At 39.5% G+C, this 27,414-nt stretch overlaps 1 protein-coding gene across 1 annotated transcript in view; it reads right to left on the reverse strand.

The window, feature by feature from the left end:
* Positions 1 to 7,346: 7,346 nt before the first annotated feature.
* The window catches only part of slc9a1a (solute carrier family 9 member A1a), a 30,353-nt gene continuing 10,285 nt past the window's right edge, over positions 7,347 to 27,414 (reverse strand). Inside the window, exons 3-12 of the mRNA XM_035672931.1 lie at positions 25,855 to 26,105; positions 23,452 to 23,669; positions 21,949 to 22,151; positions 19,166 to 19,255; positions 16,988 to 17,058; positions 16,590 to 16,766; positions 14,944 to 15,070; positions 14,608 to 14,709; positions 13,907 to 13,988; positions 7,347 to 13,044 (exon numbers count right to left, since the gene is read on the reverse strand). Of these exons, the coding sequence (XP_035528824.1) occupies positions 12,755 to 13,044; positions 13,907 to 13,988; positions 14,608 to 14,709; positions 14,944 to 15,070; positions 16,590 to 16,766; positions 16,988 to 17,058; positions 19,166 to 19,255; positions 21,949 to 22,151; positions 23,452 to 23,669; positions 25,855 to 26,105 (1,611 nt within the window). The 3' untranslated portion in view covers positions 7,347 to 12,754. The remainder of the gene's footprint in view (positions 13,045 to 13,906; positions 13,989 to 14,607; positions 14,710 to 14,943; positions 15,071 to 16,589; positions 16,767 to 16,987; positions 17,059 to 19,165; positions 19,256 to 21,948; positions 22,152 to 23,451; positions 23,670 to 25,854; positions 26,106 to 27,414) is intronic.

Genomic DNA, 27,414 nt, shown 5'->3' on the forward strand with positions numbered 1-27,414 from the left:
GTCGCCCCCCCACCCACAGCCCTCTGCTGGTCCTTGGAGACCAGGTGGTTAATTGTCATTCTGCGGTCTGAAAGTTACCTCAGGATATCCTTACAATCAGTATATTCAATGCAGACCATCAGTGTCATTGACATTCCTGACAATGTCTGTGGTGTCTGATGAACTCTTAATGAACCTTAAGCCAGAACTTCATCTCTCCCCCCCTTCTGTCTTCCTCTCTCTTGTTGGAATAATTTCTGTCTCAATATAAAAGCAGATGTTTTTCTTCTTTCTTGGCCAAAAAGTTGACAAGAATTTTAACATTTCGTATGAAAGCTTATGTCGGCACAAGTAATAGGCACTTATGAACATCTGACAAAAGAAACTGCTCAAGCTCTTTTTTTAATCATCGTCAGATGTATGTGGTGGGACGAGCTAATTTTAAGGTAATTTGTATTGTATTTGACCCCACATTTTCACTGTTAAGCCATTTCTCTGAGTCGCCCTAATTGAGTCAGACTGGTTGTCTGTAATTTACAGAACAGAGGGGGGAAAGAAGACAGAACTGTTGAATTATCCTTTTTATTTTGTGATCCAAGAGCATTTCCTCTGAGAGTAGGTGAATCTATGAAGCATTTTGTGGGCTTTGTCACTGACAAAAGGACAGTTTGTAGTCAGAGAGAGGGGCTTTGTGATGGCTCAGCGTCTGTGTATAATGAGGCTTGGCTCTTATGCGTTTTATCACTGTATGTATGCACTACATAATGTACACTCAGTGGCCACTTTATTAGGTACCCCTGCACAATCTGATGTAGTCCAATACAACTGATCTGCAATGAAGTCACGATGGACTGGACTGGACTGCATTATATTGTTAATATATGATTATATTGTTAATATATAATGCAGTTTTGCCTGCTGTGACCTTTCTGGGCGGCTGTGGCTCAGGTGGTAGAGCAGGTTGTCTCGGAATCAGAGAGTCGCTGTTGCTGTTGATGTCCTTGGACAAGATACTGAACCCCAAATTGCTCCCGTTCCATGTGTGTGTGAGTGTGTGTGTAATGGGTGAGCTTAGTATCACTGTAAATGCTTTGGATAGGAAGCAGGTTGGCACCTTCCTCTGCCATCAGTGTATGAATGTGAATACACACCGAGTCCATTTACTCGTTTACCTCAATACAAAACATATGCAAACTTGAATTTACACATTGTACATTACAGATTGTACAGGTGTACCTAATAAAGTGGCCTCTGAGTGCATATGTTGCTCCTCCTCCTAAAAAAAGGCATACAATTAATGTAAACATTTTAGAGAAATGTTAACTAATGGATCACTCGTGTGTTTATGCTGATTCCAACAAATAAAGAGACTAACTGCTGGCTTTTTAAAACAACTTAATAGACATATCAAGTCAGAGTTTCTAAAAAAAGGCCAAGTTATACATGAGTCCAGTTGTTGAGCTTGCATGAAGCTGCACCAGCCCCTGACAGCCTAGTTTATCATAAGGATCGATGAGTAAGGCAATGCAGTCTCACCAACACCAACGGGAAAGGGTGAAATCAAAGCAAAGACATTTTTCCATTGAAAATAAATGTTTTTATAGGTAAATAGCTCTTACAAAGACTCTCCTGTATGGTTTGCATTCATTCTCACAAAGGGACACACTGCTGTTGTCCGGATGCAGTATATGATTTCACAGCAGAAATGTCATCCGCGGTGACTGTTGGCTCTCCATAATGTAGCAATATCACCACACACACACACATATCGTCAGCAGCTCAGTGCTGAACATACTGGCTCTCCATGTTGAAACATAATTTATCAGCATGGGGAGGGAAATCTGCCGCTGCATGGGAAGTTGTTCGCATGTGATTAATAAAGATCCATCCCTCGGTTGGGGCTTTGTTATCAGATTGACTCATGGTTTATCAGTTGGGAAGCATTTCCACAAACAGAATACATTAGGGGATAGAGGGAATGATTTTGTGCCCTCTTTTCTTCCCTTAATTGGCAATTGATAATGATCAGAGGAGAGACGTACTGTAAGAACGTTTTTTTCACTCGGCTCTCAAAAGACAAGACAGTCTACAGTAGAGTCATGGACAAACAATTACAAAATGACCACTGAGTCTCTAAAAGTATGCAGGAAATGGCCTAAAACAGCTGACTGCCTTTAAAACACTTTCTGCAGAGGGTCACAGACTGTAAAGTGTCCTGTAATCCAGAAGCATTTCTGCTCTTGTATTCAAAAATTCAATCCCCAACCCGCACTGATGTTTTATTCATCAAACGAGATGCCAATGAAAAAGTCCATCTCTGTGTTCTGCTCATTCCAATACATCAAACAGCAGGCAGAGATGTATTGGCCGATGCCAGCGTGTCTGGATTAATAATGTCACCATGCCTGCTATTTGTTTCTCTAAGCACCACTGCAAAGCATTCTCTGACATTGGGAATCATGGCTCGGCAGCACGCTTGATGTCGAGCCATAAATATCAGGGATAGCTTTTTGGGATGGGGTGCTGACCCTGGTGTTTGATGTGAAAGAGATATACACGTCCTGACAAAGCATACTGTAGATGGGGACCCCACTGTAACCCCTCCATGAATTCTGGATCACCTGACAGGATGCGACACTGGCACCTCACCCGATGCCTCATCACCTCATCCTATTAGTGGGTGGTTTGTTGGAGCTGTGATGGAGGAAGTATTCAGATCATTGGTAGAAGAAGTACCACAATGTGTACAAGTTAATGTCCTGTAAACAGTACAGAAAAATTATCAGCATATTGTACTTAAAGTCAAAATACTAATTTGTGTGAGTGTTTATTATTATTATTTCTGATGCATTCACATATAAGCAGCATTTAAATGTTGCAACTGGTCAAAGTGGGCTGTTTTATCTGTTAATTTTATCTACTTTATAAGCTCTATGGTAGTTTAATTTATACCATAGCATCATATTTTATAAGCTCATCATAGGTTGCAAAGGAGCTAGTAAATGTAGCTGTCAAATAAATGCAGTAAAGTACAATATTTTTCGTTGAAAGGTAGTGGAGTAGAAGTATAAAGCAGCACAAAAGGTAATGGTGAAGTAAAGTATAAGTTCTTCAAACAATGCTAACGCTGCTTGGGCAATACTTGCTGATTGTGTGCATAATTCTGCTGAGAAGAAGTGGGTCTAAACTGGCACGTTGCATTCCTCGTCTCTCTTCTCAATATGAACAAAATCCAGCTCAGATCAACCGTCAGTGCAAATAGTACCAGCGGAACAATAAGCTCAGCATTATTGCCTCGCTGAAGTTATATTTGTCTGTTCCTTTTATAGACAAGACAAACAGGGAACTGCTGCGTGTGTGTGTGTGGCCCTTGAGTGACCCGCCTCCACCACATTCATAATCAAAACATTTCTTGTTGTGCGACAAAATATTTTTTCAAAGCACATTAGCCGACGCTGAAAGAAACACACAACATTCACTTGTGAGGAACATCGGGGGGATGGTTCAGCATTTTTATTGCCTAAACACAACAATTAGCCATACATTAGAGGGGGTATATGGGCCATGTAAATGAGAGCAAATGCAGTAGCAAACACACCATTAGGCTGATGGAATGGGGACGCAGAAAGACTGACTCCCTCCCCAACACACTGATTAAACATGCCAGTATGCTTTCAGTGCACTAACAATTCATACTGTGAAATTACAAGTGAGAAAGGAAAAGCTTGTTCAGCGATGACAGCACTTGTTAAGGATCTGTATACATGTATGGCTACACAGTGCCCTCTGTTGGTGTTTTTATGCACTGCATGCAGGGCCCGGAGAAGTCATCATGGCTGAATTTCAGTCTGTGTGAAATTAAGCTTTCGGGCCATTTGCACCAACATGTAATTGGTTTATGTTTTAGACAGACTATGCAAAGATTTTGCACTCAAAGGCTACCACAGAAGTTGGCAAATACTCACAAAACCCTCCGTTCCTCCATGTATTAAGAGATGACTGAGGGTCAGACCGCTCCAATGTTCAAAACAAACAGCATCATTAAAAGTAAAAGGCTGCAACTCTAAACATTAAAGAGCGATCAAGGGAAAATAAACAGAAGAGCCCTCATGCAAACAGGACCAATTTAACCTGCTCCACCATGGTGAGAACCCAGTTGACAAACAAACAAGACCCAGTGATTTAACTACTGCAAAATAGAAATGAATAAACCCTCGGACCAATCCATTTGAAAAGCTTTCAGGCTCATTTCACACTTCACATGTAAATTTGCGGTACCGGGAAAGGCTATTAAATGTTTGGCATGAGTTTATTGTGTGTTTATTCCACTGTAAAAAGGACCCGTGAAGTCCAAGTCACTTAAACTTGTTTTTCCCCGTTTGTTAGACTAAATTCGGTTTGCAGTTTAAAATTAATTCACAAGAATAGCAGATACATTTGCAATATTTCTTACTGCAAATCTGATTTGAGCTGAAAGGGAATAGACCCAAAGATATTATAAGATGGGATAAGCTAGAACTTAATCCATCCCAAAGTTTTGTGTCAAAAGTTCTCAGTATACATAGTTAAATGAAAGCAACACTGGTACAGTATATGGCATTTCAGTACAAAACCTCCACACAGTGCAGCCTTAATCAGAAATTACCTTAAAGCTGAATAAAGTCTTTGATGATACAGACTGGAAAAACTGATTCAGAAGTGTCACTAACAAATTATAAAACAAACTTATTGCAGTGCTATTGTGGGTTACATTTCGTGTCCACCTCGTGCTGTGAAAAGTGTTGCTTGAAGCAGTGGTGCTTCCCAGTGAAGAGGGTCACAAGTAAAGTGGAAAGAATGTTTTTCTATAATTTGGGGTGTTTTTAGCTCTTTAAAAACTATTTAAACAAAACAAGACAACCAATCTTTGGTTGAACATTTTGGGAAATACACTTATTCAGCAGCCAGTTAGCGTAGCTTAGCATAAAGACTGTTAACAGGGGAAGACAGCTAGTCAGGCTCTGTTACAAAATAGACCTATAAGTACTTCTAAAATACACTAATTGACACATTATATTTCATTTGTTTAACGGAAGCATGAAAATAACATATTGTGATTTTAAGATAAGATCGGGGAGAGGAAATATAGTGCTACACATACCTGCAATCAGTTAAAATACATAGCCAACAAAACAATACAATGGTAAGCCAAAAACACAAAAATACATACATACAACAAAAAATACACACATGCCACAAAATGTAATATATAATGTATATGTAGCGTAATATATATATATGCATATTATGCTGGTTATCTGTCGGACTATTTCTTGGCTGGGTGCAGTGACTTCCCGAAGCTAAGCTAACCAGCTAATGGCCGTAACCTTATATTTACTCTACAAAGAGAGTGGTAGCTTCTCATCTAACTCTTGACAAGAAAAGCGTATTAGCATATTGACAAACATGTAGAACGTTTTTTTTACTTTTTAATCTGGACTAAACTGAGCCTGACCCCAGAGTTGGAATCTGAAACTCTCTCTGGGGTCTAGGTTTATAATGCCATCCTATCTGCATTCAGTTTGTTTCTGTGATATCACAGATTTATGGATAGGACAAACTCTTCTCACCCACAGCTTTGCTATTGTATGCTTGTAATATGGTGATCTGGGAATTTAAGCTCATTTTACTGTTTACTTACTGTTAAATCCTCTTGATGAGTATCAGATAAATTCCTACAAATCCAAATATAAAGTGGATTTTCAGCCAACAGCAATTCTGGTAATTAAAGTCTCAAATTAGACTCTTCAGATGTAAAATTAACTTGGCCACGAGAAGCTCTGCTAGAAAATGCTAGAATACAGCAACTGCCAACAATTAAAATGAGTGAATATTATAAATAGAGGATATCCATTCCAGAAACGTTACAGAGGGAATGTCATTGTGAGGCCAGGCTGGTGGAGCACACGAGTCATTGTGATTGTGATTTAACAGAAATAGAAGCAGAATAAACAAACTACCTCAGCCAGAGAGGCCACGGCTTTCTTCCTCCCTGGTTGTCTCACATTCCTCGTGCAAACCGCCGAGCCGAGTAATACTATTATACACTTTAACAAGGCAGACACTCAACTTAGACGCAATGAAGTATCCAATTATAAAATGTCTTCCAGATATAAATCCAACTTTATATCCCTTAATATTTTACTTTTAGAATGTTGGTTTGATTTAAATTATATTGTGCAGTACTCTCCCTTCTGGACAAAAAAGCAGGTGGTTCAAACTGATTTGTAGATCTTTGCACTTGGCGTCTTCTTTATGTAGCTTTACCAGCAGGGGAGGATACCTGTTGGTGTACTGGTATTTTATGCTACTTTATACTTCAACTCCAGTACATTTATCTGTAGTTAAAAGTTGCAGATCAAGATTTTAAACACCTACAAGTACAGAAAATAAATACATTGTTATACAGTAAATGGGGGCGGCTGTGGCTCAGAGGCATAGCGGGTCGTCCCCCAATCAGAAGGTTGTTGGTTCGCTCCCAGGCTCCTCCTGCCATGTGTATGGTATGATGTATGTATGTATGTATCCTTGAGCAAGATACTGAACCCCGAATTGCTCCTGATGCCGTGCATCGCTGTGTGAATGTGTGTGAAAGGGTGAATGTGGCACGTAGTGTAAACAAGCGCTTTGAGTGGTCGGAAGACTAGAAAGGCGCTATACAAGTACAGGTCCACTTACCATTTAAATTAAACCACCAAACAGTATATAAAATAGGACAGATCTTGGTGCCCAAAAGTCAAAGCTTTAGTATGAAGAATCTGTATTTTAAAATTGATTATATGCCAACCAAATCCAAAAAATATTAGTTCTTAGTTAGTTCTTCTTTCTTTATATTGCAGCTGCACAGTAGAATGAGCCAGAAATGACATTTGATTAAAATACAGTAAAATTAGTAAAAAGCATTTTAGAATATGCCTCTGTAGCTCTTTAACGTTTTCCTATATTTTGTATAAACACTAGAGCACAATTCTAGCGCCACCTTGGACAGCTACAGTATTTGCATGATAGCATCAACTAGTAGTTGCTTTGCACATTTAGATTTTACCTACAAAACAGAAATACAATATGGCGCACACATTAATGCATCAAAGGTATATTAAACATATTTAGCTCATAACACGTATGTGCTTTTACTTGCCAATGTAGGTTTTTACATTAAGATACTGCAACTTTTAGTAAAGGATCTGAATACTGACTACAACATTTCCAAGGTATCAACTTGGATGTAGTCCTCAGATGGAAGGATGTGTCCAGTTGAAATGCATGAACTCACTTGTATTATTACGAGACAGAAATGACGAGACGCAGACACACGGCATTGCTGTAAAACTTTAATTTGGTATATAGTATCTGTCGTAGTTTAATTTCTGGTTGTTAGTTTTACTGATCATTACAGGAATGGAATGCTGGAAGCTAAAGGTGAATCAAGAACAAAGTGCTCATTTCTTTCAGACTCTGATTTGTACATCATTATAATAAATTTCTAATACGTATGTTTTCTCCCCGCATTCATGTGTATATAAAAACAACAACTCTTAATTATTTCAAAATTTAAACGATGCAAACAATTGACAAATAGACTGACACATAAACTCAACAAACATGAAGAAAAACAAAACAAGATATGAATATAATCCACTAGTTCATCAAGTCATAGCATTCACTAGGATTTAAAACCCCCAGCTTCTCCGCTTTAGGATTAAAAACACTAAACCCATCCCTGTTAATAAGGCCCATCAGGAACTACATTCCTTTTCCCTATGATGTGTCACCTGATAACCATGCACAATGTGTACACTACATTAAAGCCACTTATTGCTCTCTCTAACATCTGTGTTTTGAGATTAAAGTACAGCTTTGTTAAAGTGCTCGGTGTGGTGTAAAATGGTGGAGTACAAGAGGAGCCAGATGAGGCAGATCGGAGAACGGTGAGGTAAACGAGGGAGGAAAACAGTCTTTGGGTGGCGGACTAATGACACTGCAGGGTCATTATGTTGATGACGTGTGTGTGTGTGCGTCACTGTCTGATTACTGCCTTTATAATTGGACAGTATGTGTCTAATGTTTATCCACAATGTACCCTAACCGTAAGCCTTGCACTGCTCGGCTGGTCAAACCTTACAGAACTTAAAGGAACATACCAGTTGTTTTTGCATATTTTAGCCCATGTAGTACAAACCATGTAGTAACCAAATTAATGCCAGTTTTTCAAAGCATACTGTAGTGTCAAGGATTTTCTGTTTTTCTTAATTTTCTGGCAACCATTTACTTCCATAATTGTCTTAATTTTGTTGCTGCAGTTTTAAAGTATATCTTAAAACAATATTGACATACCCATGTGTACATTGAAAGTTTTTACTTTGCTGTTATTGTTCCTCCTGTTCATACTGGTCCTTCTTAAAGGGGAATGTCTGTATTTTTCAACCTGGAACCCATTTTCCCATCTTTGGGGTTTTGAACTCAGCCAAGTATTGAGTGAGATCACTGCAGCCTGCAGCTTCAAAACGGGCTGCCACGTAATCTATAATCTATATCAGATTGTTATTGTAAGTGTCTGACAACACGACAGAGAACAGAGAAATTAACGTTTTCTAAACTTTTATCCAATGTGTGTCTAACCAAGTCTGGGTTAAAGGAGAAGTCTTGTTCTGAAACCTCAGAAGAGGTGAAGCCTTGTATGGACCTGTATGCAGACAGTATGCAGTATGCAGGTCCAGTATGGACAGGAGAAACAAATACTGTTCCAATATCCATACAGGCATGTTAATATTGTTGTAAGATTGACTTGAAAAAGAAGCTGACTTAAGCTGATTCGATCAATCTGCAATGCAACAGACCTAAAAGTAAATCTGATGTTCATGGTGATGATCTGAAGCAAGTTCAAAGTCTTTATGAGATTTGTTACGCTCCAGTGAATGAATGGAAACTAATGGTTGCCTGGATACCAGAGAAAAACAACTCAAACAAAAATCTAAAACATGCAAAAACCCAAGTGTGGCCTTAAAGTAAAGAGCCTTGTCCGCATGCACCGCTGACTGTAACTGATGTGTTCACCTTACATTTCCCAGTGGAACAATCCAACGTTAGGAGCACTAGATTTCACTATAAAGCTTATAAGCTGTACTAATTATAAACAAGAGATGGAAAAAGCCCCCACAGTGAGGCCTAAAAACATCTGTAAAGCTTGATGCAATGCACATGAATCCAGACAATGACAACAAAAGCAAGGGACTTTTCCTTGAATTTCCCTGTAAAGCCCCCCAAAAAGTCTTTGTACAGTACAATAAAGCAGTTAAACAAATAAAGCACACAGGTTTTATATAGCAAACAGATGCAAAAAAAAAAAACAACTTAAAGATGATGGTGAATGCTGGTGAGGCAACGGTGTTGACATTGTAGTTCAGTCCAACACATTCAATGAAAACTGCCACGACTTAAAACAATTCAGCGCCGTAGAAAAAAAAAAAAACATCCAGTGTGGAGATCTTAAATTAACAACAGCAAGCATTCATTTGAAGACACAAGCGATTCAAATGTAAAGGCATGTTTGCTTTGTGCGTTGAGCAAAACAAAAGGCAAAAATGATGTGTACAGACATTATAATAATGCGAATATAACGACATAGGTTCTTCTATAGGCTGTATGGCTTCAGATTAAGGTTTACTGCACCAAACATTTCCCGCCAAGCAGTGTGAGAATGTTTGCCCAAAAAGATGCATTTGGTATGAAAAGCAAAAGTATGAAAATAGTGTTTCTTTTCTTTGGAATAATGTGAAGTAATCAGGGAGGTTTGAAATTAAACAGGTGGTGTTTCGCTCTGTATTAGTTACAGTGACTCGTGTCAATTTTGATATGAAAAATACAACATCTGTGCAGAGCGTGATGCATATTCTCTCTGTGAGATACCTTGCTTTGCATTCGCACAGTTACATGCATTCACAAGTGGGAGTATGTTAAGAAATGCATTACTTGCTGCAACGTTTCTGAAACGTACTTATCAGTCTCCGCAGAGCAGTTGAAAGGTAAGGACAGTAACAGACTGCCGTTAAATGGATAGAGCATCGGGGAACATGATATAGAAATATCCCCAACAGCACCGCATTAGGAGGCCATTCACAGAGGGAGAGAAACAGTTCTCAGGGCTTCTGTGGCGGCAGTTTCTAAACCATTTCAGAACCTCATAAATTCAATGCTGCATGTACTGTAAATATTCTTTAAGCGACGGTAAAAGGAGCATTCAAGGATGGGGAGAAGTGCCGCATGTCATTTTGCTTGTCAATTCTGGCTTTTAAACAGCCCTCTTTGACCTCGTCCTTGTTGACATTTTCAGCACCCTTCTCCTCTCCGGCACTCCATCAAACACGCCGACATTTCAGAAAGTAAATTCCATTTGGTTGAGACAGGAAAATGAGATGCTTTATGGTTTGACCTCTTGCTGTAGCTGTAATTATCCTTTTAGACATTGGGAAGCAGGAAAAGTGTCGGGGGCAAAAAGAGATACGCAGTCAACCACAGCGCAAGTACGCTCATATATTTGCACATACATGGACCCGGATTTACTTGAGTGCATGTGTGCACAGACAATATATCCTCTTACGCTCGCTACAATCACCATAGAGAGCTAGATACTTCAGAGAAGACGAGTTAAAGAACAAGCATGTCAGGTTCTGCTGCCTGTTCCCTTCAGCTGTAATGTGAGCCTTCTGGGTGTAAGAGGATCAGGAGGGATTCAATGGTCACTAACAGCTATAAAATAGCCAGAAAACTGGAACAGTGACTCACTCAGCTTACTTCAGAGAAGGACTGTGTTTCACTGCTAAAGTTTACTTTCCATACTAAGTTCTTTGGGTGGCGTGTATTGAGAAACTGCACTCTTATAGTGATAACAGACTTGGGTGAAAGAATACTTGTGGCTTTACAATGCAATCACTTGCTGTGGCACTTTCTGTGGAAACTAACAGCATGGTGGGTTTTTCAGATGCATATGAATCTGCAAATCATAGCAACTCGAATGATTTATGTTGGATTCCAATTCACTGAGCAGCAGTGTAAAAAAGACGTGCATTGTATTTTACACTGATTATCATACACACTGTACAACCAGATACAGTACAGTAGAGAATGAGTACACTTTCGTGCCTTCAGATACGCTTTCAGTCTTTCTCAGATGTGCAAAAATTAATGCCCGTGTTGGATTTTAGCTTTGACTTTCGCAGTGGTTTGTTTCATTATGTTGCATGTTTACAGGATTACAAGTCTTCAGTTTTAAAGGGTATTCATAAATATAGGATATTATAATTCATTTACATATTTTACACATCTATACTGCATAGAATTACTTTTTTTTTGCCAGGACATGCCTAGTCTTAGATTTCAATAAGGAAGTGTGGATAGATTCCTGTACAAACTAACCATCACTCATCGTGCAGTGACACAAATGCTTCTTGTAAAGGCCAATAAAAAAAAAACAACAACTGAAGAATGCAAATAGGCATGTAAAAGAAAGCGAAAATTGATTATTTTGCTATAATAATAATCAGATCGTGTGGTGAGGAGTTTGAAGGTGACTGTTAGATGGGCACTTGTTCACTACATTGATATATATTAATATATAGAGAGAGATACATCTACTCTAACAACTCGACCCCTACTTTAGTGAGTTTTAAAGGGGATTCTAAAATTGAGGTAAAACATAAAACATCAACACAGGAACGTGACATAACAACATGTGATTTAACTTTAGAAGGATTGGATGGGGAATCAAGCATGATCACTGACATCAAAACATCTGTGCAGCTTCACTGTCTATCTCACAAGCTTCCCCAACTCAGAGCTTTTACTCTGTAGGTCAACACTTCTTTCTACAAAAGAGAGGAATTTCACATAACTCCCTCCGCAGCCTCAGGACAAGGCCGCAGGTCTGTAAGCACGACTATAAAGAACCGTGGTTCTTTAACACAGTGACTAAATGCATCCAGCTTTTTAATCTACATCCCACAAACGCTGGAACAAACTCTGATTGCAAACGGATGTTAGTACCCCTGAAATTAAAATACATTTTTCATAAAAGACAAAGATGAAACGGCACCAAGTGAAAAAGTTTGACATAAAATAAGGCCAAAAATTTCAAACTAGCTACACTTTAAATGTTTCAATATCCAGCAATTTCAAGTGACAGAATGAAAGTTTTAATGAAATATTGGTTTAAATCGAACGCCCTAAACTCAATGTTTGAAAGTTTGCTTTGTTGATTACATTTAGGACTAGAGGTCCAGCATGTCTCAAAGAATGTACCTGTAAAGAAGGAAAAGTTCAGAAAATCACAAACAAACATAAAACCAACAACTATGCAATCATTAGGAAAGAAAAACAGTCCGACGCTAAAGTAAAAATGACATGGTCTGACACTACAACAGTCCAAACCTTTGGTAATGCATAGTTCTTTCCTGAATGTCTCAGACTAATAAACTCCATCCTCTCTTAGATAGCAGCAACTGCTGTTACAATCCTGTCTAAAAAAATAAAGAGCAATGACAATAACAAACTAATTGGCTCTTTTTTTCTTTCTCAATCTCCTTTTGCTTTCTCTTTCTGGTTTGTACAGCATTAGCAGTTTTGGCTTGTTTGGTTTCTGAACCAAATACATTGTTGAGAGCAGAGCAGTGAGGCAGCCCTCTCTCCTCTAACCAGTGAAGGTGGGCGTGCAGACAGACCCCTCCACATCCGGTCTACCATATCAAGGCAGGAAGGGTTCATCCTCGTCCTCATCTGCGCTGGGACCAGGGTCGCTCAGGCACCTCATCAGCTTATGCTGTTCTCTGGATCCGTCCTCCTCGCCTGGCTTTTTAGGTCCACTCTCCCCAGAGGGAGGCCTCATCATCAGGCCTTGGTCCTCCTCGTGCTGCTGGTCGGCCCGTCTGAACTCATCCATCAGGTTGACAGAGTCCGGAGACTGAGGGGAGGCCAGGTCCACCTGGATGGTCGGCACGCTGTCCGGCTCCGGTTTCATGCTGTAGGCTTGGGGGTCTAGAGGCAGGACAAGGGTACAATATTAGTGAAATAACTTTAAAAAGGAATTGAATATCATTGAGTCGTTCCATCAGCGTGCATGAACATACGATGTACAAGGGGAGGAGAATGTGATCTACAAATATTGGGGAAAACAAAGCTCCAAGTACAATCACTGCACAAACTTGATGACAGCAGGCTTCAAGGCCGTTCCAAATATTTCACAAGACAACAAAAATAATGCAAAGGAAGTCACAATGATTCACAAAGCAACACATGCTGGAATAATAACACTTTTAGTAAAAACTTACTATGGAAAACTAAAAGCTGAAATTCCAACATATATCATGCTTGACTGTAAACAGCAAGACTTTGCTCCTTGGCTATAATAAATCGGATTTTGGTCTTGTTAATCATGTCATGAGACCCCCTCGTTAGTGATGAATAATTAATGAATGTTAACAAGCAACATAATTGACGCATGCATGTTAGGACTGCTGGTGATCACAACTCAAAACGAGTCTTCTCTACACTCATGACATACCTGGACAGATTGTGTTCCCTTTCTGCTGTTGAGCAGGTTTGAAATCAGTATCTTTGCCTAAAATGAAACCACACACTGGTTTACATGCCGGCCGGCACATGCAAACATATTTCCATCAATGGGGAAATATCTTTTGCTGCAGCTGTGAACAATAGCAGTGCTTTCTAAAGTGTTCATTGTTTTGTGAAAGCTGCCTCGTGAGCCGAACAAAACATAATGTCTGATCCCTGTGGGTGCCATTAGTAACAGGTTGAATTTTCTCCTATTGGTGGTAGTAGTAATAGTGGTAGCTATCGAGCGTCTGCATTTGGCTGTGGCCAAGATGGATGTGTTTACCTGAGGCCAGTCTGGCTCTACACATGGTCGGGGAGTCAGGAGGAGCAGCAGGCACCGTCAGGTAGTTATTCATGTGTTTTATCTAGAAAAAACAGGGATATTGTTTGTTTATGGGATGATTAAGCCTTCTGCATGTAATCAAACTGTAACAGTTATATAACTTCCATAAATATTCACTATGATAGTATAAAGCTTTAATGATAGAAAAATTAAAACTAACACACACACTCTGCCTCATTTAATTAATTTAAAAAAGGACTGCAGCCAAACTAAAATAAGTCAGTAATTCACTATTGATCTGTATCTTAGAGAAACTTCATTAAAATGATGCTTTGTTCCCTGCAGAAATCCTCTTTAGTCTACAGTGGCTCCTAGCACATTTGATTTACACAAAACAAGAGTCTATTTTGATTATGTAATTACAGGCTGATGAAATGGAAGTTTGTAGTAGTGCCACTCAACCGTGAGAATAAATCACCCCCCCATTTGTGTCAAGAAAATGAATTTAGGAGACTGAAGGTGGACTCTAATTAGAACACAAATCATAATTTTGGCTGAACCATTTAACTGCTGGTGGCCTGGTATGAAATGAGAGGAGCTGCTCTTCATCTGTTGGTTTGTTGGAGTCTACTGTGTTTCTCCAGATTTATCACTTTCTTGATTTGAGAGGTGTTGGGCCTCAGTGACACCAACAATCATACCTTTTTCTCCAGCTCAATCATCTTTTGCTTCTTGAGAAGGAGATCACCAAGACCATCCTCGTACGGATCAGCCACCAGAGTGTGCCTGTTGTAGGAGCGCAGCTGAGAAACAGAAGACATATAACATAAGACAATCTAATGGTTAACAATTAAAAGTGAAAAATATACAGAGCTACTGATTTACTTCTAACTTTGTAACAATGAATACACTATAGTCTAATATGCAAATAGATATGAATAATGATAAGTTCCTGGTAATACAAGACAGTACATCTTCAGCTAATATAAGACATACACATGTAATAATGTTTGTCATTATTCGTATAGCAGTGTTACCCTCTGTCGTGTCCTCTGAAGGTTACTCCTGAGGATCTTTCTGATCTCCTCCTCTCGGCCTTTGGGCAGATTGGACAGAGCTCTCTCTGCGGGCTTGGCAGGAGGAAGCTTCTTGGGCTGGATGTTCCTGAGAAATAAGCAGGAAAAAGACTATCTGAGTTTGTGCACTACAGACCAGGGCAAACAAATTACAGACATGTGTACACATCAAATGTCTGTATGTGCTTTCGCCAAAACACATGACAAACGGTTGTGATAATAACCAAACCATCGAAAGAAGAAGATTAGAAGAAATTATTTCCTCCTGGTATCGAATGATCAGATGACTGAGAGAATGTTTGTGTTCGAGGACTGTGGGTAACAGCTCTTGTAACTGCACAGCTAACATTTTTAGCAAACCAGGAAATGTTAGAGCCAACATAGTTTTTTTCTATAGCGGACACTCAATAATAACAAAGTAAGTGGCTTGTTAACTGCACAGTGTGTTGTTAAGTGGGTGACAGGTCTGCTCTTGTCTGTCCTTAGTTTGAGAGCGTTAAAGTGAAGAAAGACTGAGGATCCCCATCAGTCAAAGTCTTCAACCGTCTTCAGCTTTTACTTGCATTTAGTAAAGATTGACTTGTGCGCTCACACTGAATATTAAGACTGCCTCAGGCTTAATTTAGCAATTAATCACTGACTACTTGATACTGCAGTTGTCAAATTAATGAGGCCTGTGCAGCTGCTTACAGTAGGATTTGTTTAAGGTTACACCATGCAAGCATAACGGGCAATGACAATCGGTGGTGATGATGACGATGATGATGCTGTTTATGTAATACTAGCTACAAAACAGCTCAGACACATCAGTGTTTGTCAAAGAACCAGCAAGCTTCCAGTCACCAGCCAGCCTCTTTACATTCAAAGCTCAATCGCACGAGATACCAAAAACACCATGACATTACTGGATGAAATTTGTAATGTTGTGAAATCTTCCTTAAAATTAGATTTTCAGTCTATTTAACTATAAAAAAAAGAAACAAAATCCACAGTCATTAAAGCCATCATCATAAATCCTCATATCAAACATGAAATGAGATACTGTGACTGTAGTGTAGCTAATGTGAAACAATATATAAAAATAAAACTGTTCCTGACAGCTGTGAAACTACTGTGGTTCATGGGGTCTGTTTTATTGTGTTGACCTACATTTTATGTCAACTTCCAGAATCTGTCAGGACTTTTGTATAATTTCATGGCTGCATCGAAGTGAAATAAACGCAAATAAACGTGCATAGCAAGGTGAAATCTTGAATGCAATTAACATTTTTAAGAATGACAGTGTCTCAAACATGAAAGGGGTCGCTCGTAGTGATGAACCTACAGAGAATTGTGACACAAATCCGCAGCTTCCCAAGGCTTTACAGAGCTTTATATAGCCAGTTTCCATGGTTTAGCTGTCCCACCTCTAATTTTACCATTTTGGTTCAGTGTCATTGCTGTTATGGTGTGTTTTCGACTGCAGCAGGCAGCTATTTTTTAGCAGAAAAGCTCTAAGAACCCACTGTACACTACCTGCGCAGCACCAGACAGACACAGTTAGTGACTAACTGGTGAATAAAGTGGCAGTTTGATAACTGAAGACAGAGTATATACTCAGTACTTACTGCATGGAAACAGCGGAAGGCATAGCAGACGGCAGCTTGACTCCCCCTCCACTCTCCACCAGCTCAATGGCCTGTTTCATCTCCATCTTGTGGTAGAAGGCGATGAGCTGTGGCTCCTTGGAGCGTTCGCCTGCAATCAGGCACTTCTTCACATACTTCTTGTTGAAGCGGTTAAGTCTGGTAGGAGGAAAAGAGTGACAGAAACAGAGACCAAGGACAAAAGACAGACATGGGTGTAAGAACTGGACAGAGGTTTGAAAAATAGTTCATACTTGAAGAATAATAATAATACAAAAAGAGGTTAAATTAGGGAATTAATCACTAACAATTCCACATTTATAGCCATTTATTTTCTGTTTTTTACAATGTTATTTCTCAGGTAACTGTAAAATCCATACTTGTCCTTCCAGTGGTGGTGTCCATAGTGTCCACAAATGTCCTCAATGCCAGTCAGAAGGTGGTCGAGGAACTGGGGATAAAAAGAGTCAGAAAATCATCAACGGAGACTGACAAAAAGACAAACTCCAGATTGAATCAGACTCTCAGTCTGGGCCTCCGCCTTCTCTGGGGAGTATTTTCATTCTTTGTAAAACAGAATTAGCAAGGCATACAAAAAACGTTTTCCTTCCTTTCCTATGTTTGTATATAGAGCACACCACTTATGATTTACTTAAAATGTGAAATGTTTTTATTGGTGCATATAATTTATGTAAAATGGTACCACAGACATCCCTCAGCTGCATCTTGTACCTTTTGCTGTACCACAGTTCCCATTCCTCACAGTGAAAACACTCCCAGGTAAGACTGCCAACAACATTATCAACAACAGCAGGTGACAAGCTTTAAAATGGAAGTCAAGAGAGAAAACCAGCAGCAGCAGCAGCCAGGTGATTGATTGGACAGTGTTTATGAACAGTGGCAGCACGCCCGCTCAGAGAACCAGAGAAATGTACCAGTGCACTTGTTGTTCATACTGCAGCCGGCCACAGGTCACCCTGGTGTTCTGACTAAGCCTGCCAATGACAGTATGACAGGCAGTGTTGCTATGGGAACAGGTCATTAAGCGGAGCCACAGAATTTACTTCTGCTTTGTCAGAAGAGACTGATTTATATAAAGACTGCCGGGGTGGGGGTGAATAAGTCTGTTTTTAAAAAGTAGCAACAGATTGAAAACTGGTGAGAAAATATACCAGCATATTATGATACATTCTCTTCTGGTTACACCGATACTGGGTCTTAAATGTTCATCTCTTACTACAAACATCTCACCTCTGGAGCTTTTCCAACCAGTTAACCAATCCACTTTAATATATGTGTGTTTGTCATGTGAATGTGGCCACAGGTATACATGCTGCTGTATCTTAACTCATGATTAATGCCAATTTATGTTTTTTTTTTAAGGCTATATCTTTCTATTCAGTCACACAAATATCATGATCCATACATGACTGTTACGCAATGCAACTGCATATAGTAGTGGTAGTGCCATCTCTGTCAGCACATTTCTTAATATTAAGTATTGTAATCTAATTCCCAACCCAATTAGAAGCACAGTAAGTAAAATTGCTATGCCTGAAAGGATCTGCAGCATCGCTGAGCCACTTACATAAATAAATAAACAAATAAATAAATATATAAATTCACAGCCTCCATATCAGAGGACTGCGTAGCACTCTATTTTTATTCAGCGCTATGTTGTAGCCCAGTGCCATGGTACCTTCAACCGGTTCTGCTGACTCTAATCGCTGGTGTTTTAAAGTGAGGGAGAAGCCATTAGGGCAGCCTGATCTTCTAGCCTCAAGCACTGGTGACTTAACACAAAGCCCCAGAGAGGGCTGTGTGTGTGTGTGTGTTTATGTGCTTATCTAAGCTGTATTTAAAGCTTTAAAACACCCTGGGATTGTGGCCCATGGTCAGTCCTGGGTGTGTTTGAGTACCGGAAACTGTGGATACAAGATGCAGTGTGTGTATGTGTGTGACTTATTTTCTAATCATTGGATTGACATTCACTGTGCTATACTTCTACACTGCACAGTGCAATATTTAAGATAAAGTACCACCACACAGCCAGTAGGTGGAAGCAGCGATCAAAATGTGATGACCTAAATGGCCTCAGAGGCTTGTAACTGGAAATGGATGTCATGTTTTACCTAACTAGGACCAAAAGGAATGTGTAATACCATCAGGAGAATCTGTATCAATTATTTTTCTGCGAATTTATCAATGCACATTATTAGTAATATTTGTATTCCTGCTTCTGTCTATGTGATTAATTAAACCAAACACATGACAGAAGTGAGATTGCATTGCTATGGCTCAACAAGGTAGCTTGCTAAAAGAGGAAGCTGATGGATTTATAAGTGTTTTCTATTATGTATAATGAATGAGTATTGTGTATAACATACATTTATACAAAGATGTCCTATGGTTAACCTATGGTCCTATGGTAACCATTTGACATTTCATTTATCAGCTTGACACCAAAAGACTCTGAATCCTTAATATGTATAAACCAATAAGAAATCATCAGATTCTAAGCATTCAGACTGAGGATGGTTTAAAGGGAAAAGTTGTACCTGGGTGTGGATTTCTTCATTAATCGAGCGCTTAGCCTCCTGTTTCTTCTTCACTGCCAGCAGCTCCACCAGTGGTTTGATGGTCATGCCCTGCAAAAGAGGTGAGAGGAACAAAAGTGTTTGTAGTGTTTTACAATCTTTCAGTGTGTCAGAGGATTGTAGTAGAACATCAGCACTCTTCTTGCTCTGAGACTGACATCTGTCACACCTGTCTTGTTTTACAATGCCAAACAGAGCCACAATGCTTGTTTTCATTCACTGAAGTCAAGCATAACCTAAGTAGCATCCCACTTCACTGTTTGGCGCAGTGTCCAAATTCTGATTAACAAACACAGCAGGTCTTCACACAACCTTTCATAACAACCCTGTCATTGTTGCTGTAAATCTCTCACCTACTGTAGAGGGTGACAATATGTGGAAAGTTACAGATTTCAGTAAAAAAAAAATATATATATATATATATCAACATGACAAATCTGCAAAACACGCCCCAAGTGAAATGAACACATCCTATCCATTATCAACAATATAAAGCACTACCGTTCCGTGTATCCTCTGGTCCCTGGACAGACATTCTTTGAAGTATATAAGTGGGTAAGTGAGGCAAAGAGATGTTTCTTCCAAGAACAAGTTCAGCTTAAGAGAAATCCTGAACTACTAAAACTGTCCACACAGAGAATGATGTTGGTTCAGGGTTTTTACTGTGGATCACTGTGATTACATTCTTGAGAGAAATGTGATGATAAACACAACTGATAAGTGCATACGTCAACTACTAAACTAACTGAACTGTGTGTACATATTGTGTTTGTTCCTGTGTATATGATTGTGAAGCAGGAATTGAAGGGTTTCTAGACACTCATCTCATGTTGTTAAGCAAACAACTCTGGGACTCAACTCTTTAAAAAAAGATTTTTACTTTTATAGTAAAAGAGATGGAAATGTGTCTCGGACTCATACTGGTCAATTATAAGATTAAGAAAAACACACAGCCATAAAAAAAATGGCTCCAGCAATGCTAAATCAAACATCAGTCTGATGTGTGGCTATTGTTGGATTATAACCAGTCGTGTGTGTGTGTGTGTGTATGCTTGTGCCTGTCTGCACCTAAAAGCTCAAGCGTATCATTCTGCTGCTTAAAGAGATTAAGGTAGCCATCTGGTTAACTGTAATAGCCCAAAGTGGATGACGGATGATTCTTGCTCTTTAATCATACCCAGTCCTGGTACCAGGCCCGCATGCAAAGGAACCTACACTTTTCACATCACATCATACTTATTTCAATTCAACCACACAAAACATGACACAAGGATATTCAAAAAATTCAAAAGAAATGTTAAAATGGAGCAATAAATGATGAATTCCCTTTAGTTTGGTCAGTTGCATCCAACATAATCTACATGAAAAACCACAGAATCATCCATAGTAGAAATACAGTCTGCTACAGATGCAAATATGAAACATTCCCTCTTCTAAGGTAGATAATAAATTCCATTATGAATATCTTACCAACCTAACATTACTCGGAAGGCAATTTTTAATGACTAAATTGTCTTAATTCCACATAATTATACTAACAACACCAACAATAAACAATGAGATGTCCAGAAATCCAAAATCTTAACTGGTCTGGCCATACTGTAATTAATGTGGACTATCATAACAGAATTAAGCCAACGCAAGAAAGGAAGTTTCATCCATTAAAACACACACTCAGTCCCACTCTTGCTCACACATTGCATCTAACCTCTCCCTTCTGATCTGCATCTGTAGTCATCAGACTAACTGTGCTGAATCCAGCAGCATGAATAAAACATGTTTCTAATCTCGCCTCTGAGGAGGAGAGAACATGTCTTCAAGGTTTTATTTTAGCTGCTTCCATTCTGGGTCCAATTCACATCCAAGAATCCTCCTACAGTTTCACTAGAAGACTGGTTTATCAAGACAGGGCTGATGCAGCTCACGGTGCTTAAAATGGACAACACATAATATGTATGCAATAACTTCCTGGTGACTTTATCCCATCTTCACGTACTGTTTTTGTATGTTATCTTGAGGTTCAATCAGTAAGAACGTGTCATGACATAAACCATATTTTATGTTTCACATTGATGAAGGAGTTAGTTCACCTGTCTGTCTATATACATGGTCATTGTTCTGACATGATTCACCATTTTTATAGAATACTTCAAAGCTGAAATCTTCCTAAACCAGCTTGGGAAGTTTACTTAAATACCAACTCATGTGACATCACACAGGCATTTTTTCTCCTGCAAATACATGAGTGTTACTTTGATGTTCAACCCTTAGCATGACAGGTAGGAACAAGATTCACAATGTTGAACTAAATTGTTGCAAATAAAACATTTGCTCTGAGATAGATTGGTTTTGTTGAACAGACTTATTGATCAAATATATTACTTTATACTGCTTTTTTTTTGCAAACCAATATGGTTGGTGATGACTGATGAAATGTGTAACATACAGAACATGTGAATAAAATCCACACAATGTCTTACTTGGAATAGTGAACAATGTTTATCTACAATGTGTTCACTAGTAGTGACGAGTCAAAGCGCAGGAATCTGAATCTTGAAAACAAACACTGAAGTTGTGCACTGATAATGGTCATAATGACATCCCATAATAAGGCTTACAGAAGGCTACAGAGAAACTTTGTCATTTACAGTAAATCAGGCTGAACGACAAGTTTTCTCCTTAAAAGGAAAACTTTAAAATCTAAACTCTGTTTAGACCAAACAGGATAAACTGGGTACTCGTACCTGAACAAAGACAGTGAAGAAGATAACAGTGATGATGGCAGTAAGGAACATGTCTCTCAAGGGAAAGTGATCCTTATTCAAGAGGAAGCCAAGGGAGAAGGCGATGGCACCTCGCAGGCCACCGTAGGCCACAATGAACTGGTCCTTGGTGGTCAGTTTGACGATGCGGAACTTGTTGATCACGTAGGTCAGACCGACCACACCTGGGAAGGACAATGTTATGAGAATGTGAGGTTGGATTTGTTTGTGACTTACACTTTAGCTACACTGAACATGCAACGTATATGAACTGTTCGCAGAGCGGATGTGCTGCAAACATTAACATAAAAACTGGGGGCAAAGAAACTGTTGTATAACACTTGTTTGCCTTGTGTCACCTTGTGACTGTAATGGTGCTCCTACTTCCCTATACAAACAATAAACACAAAAAATGACAAAAACACAATAACAAGAAAGTCTATAAAAGTAAAATATACTTTCTGGACCATGATGTTTAGGATTTTTCAATGTGTTTTTCCTTATCTTACACACAGCCATTTCTTTATTTATTTTCACACAGCTATGAAAACCAACTTACAAAGTGGCAATTTCTTGATTTAGTCCATAACAGTAAAAACTCTATCTGCTTTCCCTCAAAAGATATGCACAGTAACGCTTTGCTGAGTTTTAAAATTAATCTGCACTTGCAGACATGCTGTTATTTAAATGGAGTAATACTCTCCACCCCAGTAAAAAAAAAACACAATTTAAAACTCTAAAGCATGTTTTGGAAAGCAGCAGTTTTTTATGTGATTTATAGTAAACAAGCTAAATTTTAACCAACAGGCCAATGTTTGTATTAGAAGATCTTGTCTCATGTGATGCAAGTAATAGTATGATTATTGTGAGCGACAACTCCGCCACAGGAAGCATATTTGTTTATGGAAAGTTTCCTAAAAGGCTCATTGGCCTAAAAGGCTAAAAATGTCAAAAAAAGACAAGAGCTCAGTGTGGTATGGGTCATCATTATTTCAGAAGTCAACATGGATTACTTGGCGGCGCTTCCTACACACATGGACAGCGGTGATGAAACACGAGGCTGCATTTCTTACTCTGTGTTTCCAGTTCCCTTTTTCAAAACAAAGACAAAGGTCTTTCTACACACAGAGAAATCATTTTTGTGTAAATTACAGTTCACATCAAAGTGGAAGACATTTATCTCTTTTGAAAATAAATACTAAAACTTTACTTGTGTTCTTTCTGATTTGCATTCAAGCCTGTTTAGTCACATTGTGAATTGACTGTCTCATGTAAGGATTTCTCAATACAAGCGTAACACATTAGGAAAGAGATCTTGCATGAATTAACCCTAAAACAGATGATATAACAAATGAACAACACTGCCTTCCTTCTGTTGCAAGTCAACAGTAGTTTCCCCTTTATGCAATATTGCTACACACTGCAGCAAGGCATAAATTACATTTATTTGAAGAAGTTCTGAGAAAATACTGAAGTAGACCTGACCTATGACCCGGGCCACCAGACACAGGATGACAGTGACTGTGACGAAGGTCCAGTTCCAGTTGTGAGGTCCTTCCACTGTCGCCACGCCCAGAAAGATGAAGATTAGTGTCTCACTCACGCTGCTCCACATTTTCAGGAAGTACTTGATGGTGGTGTGGGACTTGTGGGATATATTGGCCTCCACATAGGGTCGCATCACCGCTCCACATGCTATTAACCTGGAAGGACAGGAGTCAAACAGGTGCTAAGTTGACAGGTAACATACTTTCATAGATTCCTTGTTTGCAAATTTGTTTGTCATCCAAAATGAATGATGTTGAAGTTACATATTAAAATGAAGCTAAGTGAGATTAATTCATACTTGTTAGAGGGAAAAGCTACTTAAGAAGAAGTGGTGGTTTGACTTAAGTTGTCAGCAACAGTGACATTAGAGTTTTCCATTACACTAATGTAGTTACCCAGTTCCACGCGTATTATGGAACATGACACCAAAAAAAGACATCTCCATCCCTGTCTGGTGACTACTTCTCTGTTCCATGTCATGCAATGTTTCTATGTCAAAAATGTGGAGGCCAGAAATGAACGCCATCCATGTCCTATAAGCCACAGCAGCTGCTCCACATTCACCCCCCACTATTCCTCTTCCATGTCAATATTGGTCTGGCTCTCAAAGCTTTAGACAAACAATAAAAGGAATTCACACCAGTCAGCCGTTTCACTTCTTCTTTATAAACAGATGATAATAAAAAAAACTTGAGAAATCCAGTTTTTGATGTGAGGTGCAAGATAGTCTGAGGCTTTGGAAGAGATTGTCCTTGAAGCTACACATCCCTTGGCAGTGACTCAGCAGGGAGACTCAGTATTTCATCACCTCTTGTCTGCAATATCAATAACTCCTAGCATCTTAAACAGAAAACGGATTGATACATACTGGAGGAGCTGATGAGAAACGACACCTCAGGGAATGCTGGGATGCCAGTAAATTCTGGCTTGTTTTAGGTGCTGTTAGACCAGTTTAATTCATTATACCACTGGTTATACGGAGTGTAAGCTGCAGTTGAGTTACTGTCATAGGGGAATGACAGAAATACATTTTCCCTGCAGTGAAAAAGTTGTTGAAGAGGGATGTCCTTGAAAAAGCAGGAGAATTTTACAGATGTCAGAGAGCAGACATAAAACACTAGATACTCAATTTGTAAATGCTGAACTTGTATGAAGTCGCTAACAGGGTGGACCAGTCTAGATACATGGTCTTTGTTCTGACATGATTCACCATTTTTATAGAAAATTAGGGAATGTTTGTTTTAAATGTTAAACATAGGTGCATTTGATTGAGGGTAAATTCACAAAGAATGGATTGTGGCCTCTGAAAGCGCCTTGAATTGCACATCACTTGCAACAGCTATCTGCCCAAGGTCAGATTCACAAAAGATACTGCGCTAATAATATTACAGAGCAAACACGCCCATAACCTTTTGCTCCTGAATCCAATTTGCCCTTATTTTGCATCTCATAAATGTGGAGCAGTAGTGGACCCAGTAACATTTGTTCTTAGACTGTACTGAAGTATCATCACATGACATGGGTAAGCCAGGTCTGAGTCAAAACATGTTAGAAATGACTCACTCCACTCATATCTTAAAACATCTGATTTGAAAGAGAACTTATTCTTATTAGAATTATAACTATTCTAATGATGTATTAACTCCCTCTACTCTTTCATTTGTTTCTATCTGCAGATGTTTCTCATTGTTCAGACTCACTCTTGGAGTGTTTTCTCAGAGTGATTCTTGACTCTGTGCTCTCCCTCACGCCTCTAGGCACATGGAGATTTGTCTTCTCTCCAGCGAGTAACCAGTGTGTTCATCTGTGCGCATATAATGTAGCCTACTGTGGTGATAATTTCCAGCTTACTGCGTGTGGCTATTGGTGCTGGTGTTTGTGAATTGGACTGAGAATGAATTGATTTGTATGAGGCTCATTTGAATAGAAAGGGGCCAATTTTGCACCAAACTGACATACTACTCAACTAAAATACGTTTTCTTTTGGTTGTATTTATGCAGGTTTAGCAGCTGTAAAAGAAGTACAGTTCAGTGTGAATTCGCTCCTCAGAGTCTACAGCCACATTAGCAGCTCCGTGAGGCTGTGCTATGTGCTAAATACCAACACTCCCATACTAACATGCTCACAATGACAGTGTTAACATGCTCATGTTTAGCAGGCGGGTGCAAAATTAACTTATTTGTGCACCAGCCAAATGGCTAGGAAGTGGTCAGTTTTACCAGCCACTCCATTGATGAAGTCCCTTTTGTGCATTCCTGTACGCATTTCCACCGAATCCGAAGAGTAGAAATCTTTAACATGCTAATGTTCAGTCTATATAACAACCCCCCCAAACTTACGACATGATGCCAGAGAGGTGGAACATCTCAGCTGACAGGTAGGCCATGTAGCTGTACACAAAGACAAAAAGTGGTTCGATGACACGGGTGTGGGAGGTGAAGCGTGAGGTGAAAGCGGCCAGGATCCCGTAGATGGCTCCCACTAGCACGCCACCCACCGCAACCACCAGAAAGGAGATGATTCCCAGGACAACATCCATCACCGTCACTGAGCCAACACCTGCATACTCCTCAAACAGGTGGTATAACACCTAGGAGAGGGAGGAGGGGGAGAGACAAAAGGGAGGGAGAGTGAAGAGTGAAGAGTGAAGCAGATTTGGAAAATGGGATTAACTTCCAGGAATGTCGCGTATTTGACGTCACTGCTTCCCAATCGAGCAGCGCGTCTGTTACTGAGCTTAAACATCCTTTGTTAGAACAACACTGGCGCCTCACAGTACCACTTTAGAACCGGTTCCAAATTAAACACAGAGTTTTTACACGCCTGAATCACATGAATGTTTCTTTCTACTCTGTTTCTACACTTTGTTCAAGAGATAATAAAACTGTTGCATTGACACCGAAAACCTGTGTAGGCGCATTTTTCCGCCCACATCGATAAAGAATCGGACCGGAGAATCGACAGTGGCATTGGTATCAATAAAATCTTCAATAGCCATCTGTAGTCATATTTAGTCTTTATTTTCCATTGTTTTGTGTTACCACGACTTTATTTAAGAGTAGGTTCTGTAGTAAAAGATAGATTTGTTGTTTAAAACACTACTTAGTCAGCAAATTAAAGTTTTCAGGTTCTACACTGACATCAACCCAAACTTAACTGAACATGTTTTTACATATGTTAAGACTGAACAGACTGTAACTGGGCAAAGGGAAAAGACAACTACTGCTCGTGCCAAATGGATAAAAAGATTCTTAAAGTTCTGTACCAAGCATTTGTTAAGTATCTCACTATGGGGATATGCAGACTCCTGTAATGACAGACAGCCTAATCATGCACATTTACTGCCAAGTGCTCCCAGGCTGATGAGCTCCTCTGGCGCTCACTGATGGCACAGTGCCGTCTGGGTTGTTTAAGTGTGCATGAAGCAAAACTTGTAGCTGAACATATGACCTGAAGACACGGGCCTTTGTTGAATGATTTGGGGAATATACTGGGGAAGACTTGTGGACATATTTAGCACAGTATTCTCTGAGACCAAAGTCGGTGCCTCGGATAGTGTTGACACTAGCATTATTGGTAACTGGATACGGTAGATGGTGCTGTTTGGGAGCAGGCTAACAGCTGGTGTGCTGTGAATTGAAGATTATTGTATGGTGGCTTGTCACTGGATCACTAGCTGTGTGTTGACAGCTTAAGTCTTAACTATTTGAAGTTCAATTCAATTCAATCCACCACCTGATCTGATGACAACTGCTACTGGCTGCTGAGCTGAACACCAAAGTTTCCATTTGTGTCATGATGATCTACATATAGCGACAACGTTGTGGTTTAACTGAACCAGTGTTTCCTCTATGTTGATTTTGGAGCGGCGGCCTGCTGCTGTTAAATTTCTGCCGCCA

The sequence above is a fragment of the Morone saxatilis genome, unplaced genomic scaffold (assembly GCF_004916995.1).
Source record: "Morone saxatilis isolate NCDOM2014 unplaced genomic scaffold, NCSU_SB_2.0 Contig24, whole genome shotgun sequence".
NCBI classification, from domain to species: domain Eukaryota; kingdom Metazoa; phylum Chordata; class Actinopteri; family Moronidae; genus Morone; species Morone saxatilis.